Below are 9,488 nucleotides of genomic sequence, written 5' to 3'. Positions count from 1 at the left end.
TACTGAGCCCTTAGAGCAGTTAGCTTAGCTTTCATAAAGGTGTTTGCACTGGCTTTGGGAAGAGTAGTTAGTGAGCAATTATTTCTATATGCTCTCTCTCTGTAACGCCTAGACATTTGTAATTAGAAACATCATTTCTATTAAAAAAAAAAACAAATAAAAAAACTCACCAGTGAGCAATAGCAACAAATGGCTGCTGTTACATGGAAATCTACTTTGCGGAGTCTTTTACCTATATGACCCCGTTTGGTTTTCATAATAACTCTGTGAGTTAACTCAGACCACTTGTTGGGGTAGAAAAAAAAATCCAACAAGAGTTACCAGCTCAATCATGCGTTGTTCTTTGTACTTAAATTTCATAATCACACAGAGTAATATTCAAAGGTGGGATCGCTGACTCCCAGCCCAGCACTGCCTTTTGCATGGGGCACTGGAAACATTTGAGCTACCTAGAAACCATTTGGAGGTCGTTAAGACCCAGTTCAAGAACAAAGAATCTTCCAGGGCGAAAATATCCACAACTACCAGTTAACTAGACCAGCTGGAGCCTTCCTGAGTTTGCCGGAGGGCGCTCCTTAGCCTACCGGAGACCCCAGCCTGCAGGTGCAGCCGCTTTGCCTCCCTATATAAATAAACTCTCTCAAAGGGGGCCGGGCTAGCGGAGCTTGCTGCGGTGGCGCCTCCTGGAATAAAACTTTTGCAGAAATCGCTCTGGTTCAGTCTTTGAACTCTCTCTGCTACTAGTGAAACCACCGCTTCAGGGCGATAGCAAATTTGGGTCCTAGTCCGGGCTCTCCTTCACCGAGCCGGGCCCCGCCGCTCTGTTCCAGCAGCTGCCGGAGCATGTGGGTCTCCGAGGATGGGGGGGCCTACGGTCCGCGCCTCGGGGCGCCCCTGGCTCCCCCGATTTCTGCAAACGCGCCTACTGCACAGGGGCTGAGAAAGCTGCCTCCTTGCCCCGACAGGTCAGTGACCTGGGGCGCCAACCCCCTCTGCTGGGCGCTGGTGTGAGCGCTGCAGCGCGCCGGCGACCGAGACCCGCGCGGCTGTGTAGTGGAGCCACCACTACGGTGCGTTCTGGGAGGGGAGTTTCGGCTTTGTCCTGTCGGCTTTGTCCTGTCGGGCACTCTTTTCTCATCTTCAGCCCCATCAGGGGGAGGCCTTTTCAGGGAGGTGCGAGTGGAAAGTTCCCTCGCCTTAGAAATTGTGAGCCGCTCCGACCAGAACAAACCAAGTGGAGTAGAAATTGCCCGCGCTCCCCAACTATCCCAGGAGGAGGCCTAACGGGGATGTAGGACTCGGGACAAATGACCAGGCTGGTTTACAGAGTTGTTATGGATTTGAACGCGCCAAGGCGCTGCCTCCCTCCCAGCGGGCCACTCAACAGGTGTCATGCACTGGGCGAGCGCTCCAGGTTGAGATGTGCGGGTGTGTAACATACATGATACTTAGCATTAAGAGAAAATACATGAAATGCTATTTATACTTTTAACTACACGTGGGGGTGATCATGTCTTGGAGATGTGGGGTTAAATATATATATATTTTTTAAAGATTTATTTATGCATACAAGAGCTGGGGTACAGCCCAGAGACGGGGGGGGGTTGATACGGGCCACTAGAGACAGAGTCGGGAGCAGAACAGGCAGGCTGACTGAAATACACTGCTGAGGGGAGCAGCAGGTGAGACAGAAGAGGTCTGCGGCGCCATGTGGGTTGCTCCCTGGCTGGGGATGAACTCCTGCTGCAGTGGCTGCAGAGAGTTGCATAGGTTGCGCCTTAAGCCCTTGCACCACCAGGGAAGCCCGGGTTAAATGTTTTAAAAGGCCTCGAGATTGAAATGCGAGCCCCAGGGAGAAAGCCACACCTTTCGCGGGGCCCCGCCCCCGAGCGGCCACGCCCCTGAAGCAGGCCCCGCCCCCGCGGCTGCAGCCACAACCCGGAGGTGGATCCGTCCTCGGCGCCCGCGGGCAGCGCGTGCTCCCCGCCCCTTCCGTGACCCAGGCGCCTGCGCAGTCCGGACAACTCGCGTTGGTCCCTGGGGTCCCGGCTGTCCAGGGCCCCGCCGGCGCCGCGGACACGGGGTGGCAGCGATCGGATCGCCATGCGTTGGGGGCTGCGCCCTCGGGGGTCGGGGCCGGCGGTCCTGGCGGCGGCCCGGACTTTGTGGGCACTGCCCCGCCTTCCCTGCCGCCCGGGGTGGAGAGGGACCCCGAGGAGGCTCCTGGTGCGGACGGTCACCGGGGCCAGTAACCAGCCGCAGAACTCGAGCAGCGGCCAGTATCGTGACACGGTGCTGCTGCCGCAGACCAGCTTCCCCATGAAGCTGCTGGGCCGCCAGCAGCCGGACATGGAGCTGGACATCCAGGAGGTGCGGCCCCGCTGCGGGGAGGGAGTCCCCAGGGGCGTGGTTGGGGGGGCCCTGGGCCTAAGGCATGGCCGATGGGTCCCGGCCCCTTCTGGTGGGAGGGGTTGGTGGGGGGAAAGGGTGCGTGACCAGATCAGTGGAAATCTGTTTCAGGGTAGGTTTTATTGGCTGGAAACTTAAGTGAAGAAATCTGGGTAAGACACTCAGTGGCTGCAGGTCCCGGGGCGGAATATCAAGGAGGAAACGCAGACGGTAACACGTGCTGAATGTTGCCGGCTTGGGCGAAGCAAGTCGATGTTCAACACCCTCCCTGTGGTTTGGACAAAGCAAATCAGCGTATACACACTTGAATAAAAAGTTACGGCTCACTTTTGTGGATCAGTAGGTCCCTACTTGGCGTTTTGATCTGTTTGAAGGATAAACGAGGGCCACTTGCTTACTCTGAGCTCTCTTCCTAAGTGGTGCATGTGTCCTCTGTATTAGACAGCTTTTTCGAGGCAGAAATTCACTTAAGTTCTAATTCTAGAATCTTGAAAATACCTGGTATTTGGGTTATATTGGTTAAGTAAGTAGACTTACCCTAAATATTCCGACAGCAGATTTCTAGGCTCATAAACCTCCTGAGGCCATCTGCTTTCCTTAAGTGTTTTATTCATATCTTTGTGCTGGCAACTGTGACAGTTTCCAGTGCTTTAGTTTTCATACTATCCCTGTCAGTTGTCTATTTCTAACTTTTTTCCAAAATAGGAAACGGACTTACTGGCAGTGACTTGTCAGACAGCAGGTGACTTAAGGGGAGTGGGACTTGAATCAGTAGTACTCCAGACTTCCAGAGAAATAGGAGTATGGGGGATCTGCAGGCCCTTTTTCGTGGATGGACTGATGAGTGGAGGGTGGGTGTGCCGAGAAACAGCCCAAGAATTTAGTGGGACTGAACCTTTGTTGGGTCCTGAATACCCTATAAAGAGCTTAGACTAATCTGATATCTGTGGGGGGAAACTCTTGGAAGGGTTAAAGAGTGATCCAAAAGCACATTTAGAGACTCCACTCTATTTGTGTGTAAGAGTTGATTAGTGGGATGAGAGAAAATCAGTAAGTGGGGGCTGTTACTTATAGTAAGATTGGGAGTGTGTATTTATGTGATGTTCAGACATTATTCTTTTCAAACAGAAATGTGGATTTTCAGAACTTTATTCATGGCAAAGACAAAGAAAAGTAAAGACAGAATTTTGTCTTCATGATGGACCTCCTTATGCCAATGGTGACCCTCATGTTGGACATGCTTTAAATAAGGTAATTGTAATTTAGGTAGTAATACTTGGGAAAAACCTTTATTTCTTTACATTTCACAAAAGAACGTATTCTAATTTTGACAACTAGGTAGATTTGTATTGACTCATAAAACTAATGTCATTACTAGAAGCAGTAAAACTGTTTAGTAATATATGAAAAATAACAATGCCTATATCTGCTTTGAACCTATTGTTTTACATTAATAAGCAATGTTTCAGTAAATAGTGAACACCTTTCACGTGTTAGGCATCATCATAGACACTGGAAATAGCAGTGAATAAAATAAAGGTAAGTCCTGACTTACGGTACTTATGTCATCAGGGAAGATCTAATCAACAAGGTAAAATATGTCTATAGACTGATTATTTCCTCTCAAATCCATACGTTGAAGTGAATCTGTATTGTGATGTTATTTAGACGTGGGGTTTGGGCCAGAGCCCTCATCAGTGCCCTTTTAAGAGATACTAGGGAGCTCCCTTACCTACTTATGCAGGAGAAGTTCAATGAGAAGATAGTCCTTGAACCAGAGAGTGACCCTTACCTGATACGGAATTTTGTTTTTGTTTTTGTTTTTTTTTAAGATTTTTTTTTAAAGATTTATTTATTTATATAAGCACTGGGTACAGTCAGAAGCGCGGGAGGGTGAGAGAATTCACCAGAGCCAGAGCAGGGAGCAGAACAGGCAGACTGATGAAACACACTGCTGAGGGGAGCAGCGGACGGCAGGAGAGGTCTGCGTGCCATGTGGGACCCTTGCCTGGCGGCCAGGGATCGAACCGGCACTGCAGAGGCTGCGGGTAGCTTCACAGCCCAGCGCTCAACCACTGCGCCACCGGGGAGGCCCTGATACAGAATTTTGAACGCCCCAGCCTTCGGAACTGTGAGAAGAAAAATGTCTGTCTAAGCCACCCATCTCATGCTACATATAAGTAGCTATATCATGTAGCCTATATTGACTCCAGCATCAGTGATTAATCCTACAGAGGAAAATAAAAACAGGGCAGAGCAATAGGGAGGGTCATTTGGGCAAACTGCAGTTTTATTAAATTGTTGAGGTTGCCCCTCTTGCTGAAACATCGATGTTTGGCTAAAATCCTTAAGGGAAGCAAAAGGGTGTGGGCTGTAGAGATTTGGGGAGTACAAATAGCCAACACTCGCAAAGATTGAGGTGAGTGTTTGCCTGGTGAGTTTGTAGAATGGAGAGTGTTAGATGAGTGTTAGATGAGCCTAGAGAGGTAGCAAGGTAGATCTTGTGACCATTGGAAGCACCTACATATTATCCTGAGAGGCAGATAGCTATTGGGGGGTTTTGGTGGAGGAATCCATGATTGTATTTAATAGGATCACGATGGGCTGTAGTGCAGGCAGTAGGCTACAGAGGCAGAGGATGTTGGGAAATGGAAAGACCAGTCAGGGGTCTTGTGCAGTAATTCAGGAGAGGGATGATATTGACCAGGTTAGAAGTCATAAGAGTTTTGGTGTGAGAAATAGATTCTAGGTGTAGTTTGAGTCTAGATTCTAGGTAAAGCTGCCAGGATTTGCTGGTGGATTGGAGGTCGGCGGTAAGAGAAGAGCCAAGGGTGCTGGTGAGGATTTTTGTCTTGAGCATTTGAAGGGATAGAGTAGCTGTTACCTGGGATGGAGAACACTGGGGAGGAAGATTGGGAGTTCAACATTGGACATGCCACCTTCAGTTTGACATTCAGGTGGAGATACCACGTAGACTGTTGGTGAGGAGAGGTATAGACTACATATGTAAATTGATCTGTGGTGGTTTTTTTTTTTTTGTTTGTTTGTTTTTGAGGGGTGGCTGCTGGATTGTTTTTAAATAGTAAATGAATTGAGCAAGAAATTTGGATGCACTTAACTGTCCTGGGTGCCATGCAGTCTTTCTGCTTTCTGCCTCAAGGTCAGAATGCTTGCAGGTTGCTTCAAGAGTGCACTGGGGTCATGATACTGGAACCATCTTCTTCGAAGAACCAGTTGCTTTTATTACAGACTATCTATCAATTCTTGACTGATTTCCTATTTCTACTAAGTTAATTAAGTTGTTTTATTTTACTATTTCTCCTTAAGTTTTTCAAAGTTCATTTCATGTCCTTCCCTGCCCCCCCAAAACCCCAAGAGACCTTTTTATTTTGCCAAGTGGAGCCATTACTTCATGCCTTTTGCAAAAGCAGAGGTTTTGCTGCATGATGCCAGTGTTTTTTACATCTAGAAAATTCCAGCATACACTTGCATCACTTGGTGTATTAGGACTTCAACATGTGAATGGGCGTGAGGTGGGGAGGGGGCAAAAGAATGAGCATTCAGTTGGTAATACACATGAAACGGAGTACAACATGAAATGGAAAACACACTTCCATTGAATTTGAAAAGGAATAGAAGGAATTTTCAAGTTTAATCTTGCTTTAAGTCCCCTCTTGCCTTTTCCCATCTCCCACAGGCAGCTAGCTCAGCTGAGTGTCTGCTGATAGCAGATTAGGATCCAGTTTCATTTTTTTTGAATATAAATACTAATTTTCCCCAGCACCATTTGAGGAGACTGTCCTTTCCCATTGAGTAACCTTGTCTTTCATGACTGTATGTTAGTTGCTCATATATACAGGATTTATTTCTGGACTCTTTTTTTTTTTAAAGATTTATTTTTATTTATGCATACAAGAACTGGGGCCTAGGCCAGAGATGCGGGGAGTGAGAGGATTCACCAGAGACAGAGTGGGGCACAGAACAGGTGGATCTACTGAAATACACTCTGAGGGGAGCAGCTGGTGAGATAGCAACTTAAGCTGCACCATGTGGTTTAGCTTCCTGGCTGGGGATTGAACTCAGGCTGCAGCTGAAATAGTGTGATAGCGCTGAGACTTTACAGGGAGGAGGCCCTATTTCTGAACTCTTGATTCTGTTCCATTGGTCTACGCCAGTGTCATACTACTTTGATTACTGTAACCTTGTAATAGAGTTTGAAACCCGGGTGTGTGATGCCTTTGGCTTTTATCCCTCATTTCTGCTATTCAGGGTCTTTTGTGGTTCAGTGAGTGCATTGTTTTTCTGCATTCCTCTGGAAGGGGAAAGTATGTTACTGCTATACATGACTCCTAGAACAATTCTTGGCACACAACAGACTTGAATATTTGTTAGACAAAGGAATGTATGAAAATTGTGATAGGAAAATGAAGTGACAAAAGGAGAAATGAGGTTATCATCAACAGAAGAGATGAATGTCTCGAAATCTTAGAGAAACTTGTGGGGAGGAGGCTTCAGATATACCTTTCCTTATTTAGGGACACTTTAGAATCTTAGTGCAAATGATTTCATTTTGTAGGTATAACTGATAGCAGTTTAGTGGAAATGGGAGCTACAAATGTGAGCCATGGAAGTAAAATTTTCTTTTTTTTTTTTTTTTTTTTATTTTAAACTTTTTTTTTTTTTTAATTTTTTTTAATAGAGGCATGTTTTATTTTATTTATTTATTTGTTTGTTTGTTTTTGTTTTGTTTATACATGCACTGGGTACAGTCAGAAGCGCGGGAGGGTGAGAGAATTCACCAGAGCCAGAGCGGGGAGCAGAGCAGGCAGAAGGACCGAAGTACACTGCTGAGGGGAGCAGCGGGCGGCAGGAGAGGTCTGCGCGCCATGTGGGACCCTCCTCTGGTGGCCGGGGAGCAGCCGGGGATCGAACCTGCTCTGCAGAGGCTGCAGGCAGCTTCGCAACCCAGCGCTCAACCGCTGCGCCACCGGGGAGGCCCATGGAAGTAAAATTTTCTAGTAGCCACATTAAAAAATGGTGAGAACAGTGAGATTAATTTTATATTGAAGCCAACATATCTGAATTATCACTTAATATAAATTGTGAGATCACATTGGTCTTTGTACAAAGTATTGGAATCTGGTACATATTTTATTTTTATAGTGCATCTCAATTCAGTCAAGTCCAGATTTCAGCTGCTCAGTAGCCACTGGTGGCTATCATAAGTGAGAGTCCAGTATGTGTGCAGATGTGTGCATGCACCTGTTCCACATTTATAGAATAGAGAGGCCATTCTAAATGCTGGGGATTTGCTGATTTCAAGGGACATAGTCTAAATGACCAAAATAATTTTGAATACATATAAGTGGGAAGGAGGTTATTTATATATTTATTTAAATGATACACCTAGTGTAAGCATGCAAATCTAAAGTGCATGCACCTCGATGGTTTTTTTTTTTTTTTTAAGATTTATTTAGTTATTTATACAAGCACTGGGTACAATCAGAAGTGCGGAAGGTTGAGAGAATTCACCAGAGCCAGAGCAGGGAGCAGAACAGGCAGACTGACGAAGTACACTGCTGAGGGGAGCAGTCTGCGTCAGGAGAGATCTACGCACCATGTGGGACCCTCATCAGCAGCTGGGGATCGAACCAACGCTGCAGAGGCTGCAGGCAGCTTCGCAGCGCAGTGCTCAACCGCTGAGCCACCGGGGAGGCCCCCTCAATGAGTTTTTATGTCTGGGCATTACCGCTTAGATCACAATGCTTCCTCTTGCCCTATGGTAAAACTTTGGTCTTCAGAGAAGGGTGGTAGGAACATCTGATACCTTTCCTATTTTGATAGATGTGGTGATAGGAGGAAGTGATTTTTCTGGATTACTGCACTGTTTCCTTTTGGGAAGAAGGAAACTAAACTAAGCCAAATCTGTGCTTTGCCATCATTCCCCCATATTTTTTAATGCGAATATAATTTTTAGAAGGCTCTGCTGCTTTCTGGTACCTAAGGTAAACTAAGACATGCAAATTCATGACAAAATGTTAACTATGATTTTCCAAACTCTGCATTTTAAATTCTGCATTGATCCTATACCATTTCTTAGCAAAATGTAAGTTATTATTGGGTTTTATTCATGGTAACTTTTTTCATAAAAGTAAAACAAATTTGTGATTGACGTATTTGTACTCTGGTGTTTAGAAGGTTATTTTTTAAAAGGGTGGTATGGGCTGTTTATTTGCTTATTCCAGCTCGACTCGCAGATTAATTTGGGCTGTATGTTTTTCACTTTAAAATCTTTTATGCTTTGACTTCCATTGGGGAGGGGAGGGGTTAATGGCATTTCAAAAATTCAAATATTTGTTACTCCTGTGTTTTAGAACTTGAGTTAAATTTAATAGGTCATTTTATATAAATCATTTTGAAGTTGGACTTAATGTTTTAAAATGATTTTGAGACTACGAATTGAAGGCTACATATATTATGTATGAGTGATGATTATCATTTCCATCTTTGCAGATTTTGAAAGATGTGGCCAATCGATACCATATGATGAGAGGTTCCAAAGTACATTTTGTGCCAGGCTGGGATTGCCATGGCCTACCCATTGAAGTAAAAGTCTTAGCAGAACTGGGTGGAAAAGCCAAGGGTCTTTCAGCTGTGGAAATTAGAGAGAAAGGTAATAATATCTCTGTTTTAAAGTGGTATTTGCAAACACTGGTTGCGCGCAAAAGTCAGGACTTACTCAATGTCCTGTGGTTTGTGTTTGTTTTTGGTTTCAGTAAGATCTGTTAGCATCTGTTCTATGTCACAGAAAATTCAGGTTTTGTTTAATTTTTTAAGACTTTTGTGAGAATTTATTTAGAGATTGAAGGAAAGATTTGTGAGCATTTCCGAGTACATTTTTGATGTCTTTAGTCTTGTTTTGTGAAATTATTACTTTGGTTAATGTTTTTATTTACAGGCTAGGGCTTGTTGACCTATGTCAGGTGCTAGACCAAAAGTTAATTATAAATACATATATTTTAAATTAATCTCATTTAACCCTTTCCTTCAGAGGATTGGGTCAGAGAGCAATCCAGTTC

The 9,488-nt window shown here is 45.2% G+C and overlaps 1 protein-coding gene across 1 annotated transcript in view; it reads left to right on the top strand.

Moving 5' to 3' along the window:
• The first annotated feature begins 2,035 nt into the window (after window positions 1-2,035).
• Window positions 2,036-9,488, top strand: part of IARS2 (isoleucyl-tRNA synthetase 2, mitochondrial) — a 43,335-nt gene continuing 35,882 nt past the window's right edge. Inside the window, exons 1-3 of the mRNA XM_037496721.2 lie at window positions 2,036-2,370; window positions 3,538-3,660; window positions 8,923-9,082. Of these exons, the coding sequence (XP_037352618.1) occupies window positions 2,104-2,370; window positions 3,538-3,660; window positions 8,923-9,082 (550 nt within the window). The 5' untranslated portion in view covers window positions 2,036-2,103. The remainder of the gene's footprint in view (window positions 2,371-3,537; window positions 3,661-8,922; window positions 9,083-9,488) is intronic.

The sequence above is a fragment of the Talpa occidentalis genome, unplaced genomic scaffold (genome assembly GCF_014898055.3).
Source record: "Talpa occidentalis isolate TD23 unplaced genomic scaffold, MPIMG_talOcc4v2.1 talOcc4.8, whole genome shotgun sequence".
In the NCBI taxonomy this organism is placed as follows: Eukaryota; Metazoa; Chordata; class Mammalia; order Eulipotyphla; family Talpidae; genus Talpa; species Talpa occidentalis.
The sequence above is the reverse complement of the archived record's forward strand: the minus strand, read 5'-3'. Positions and strand labels throughout refer to the sequence as shown.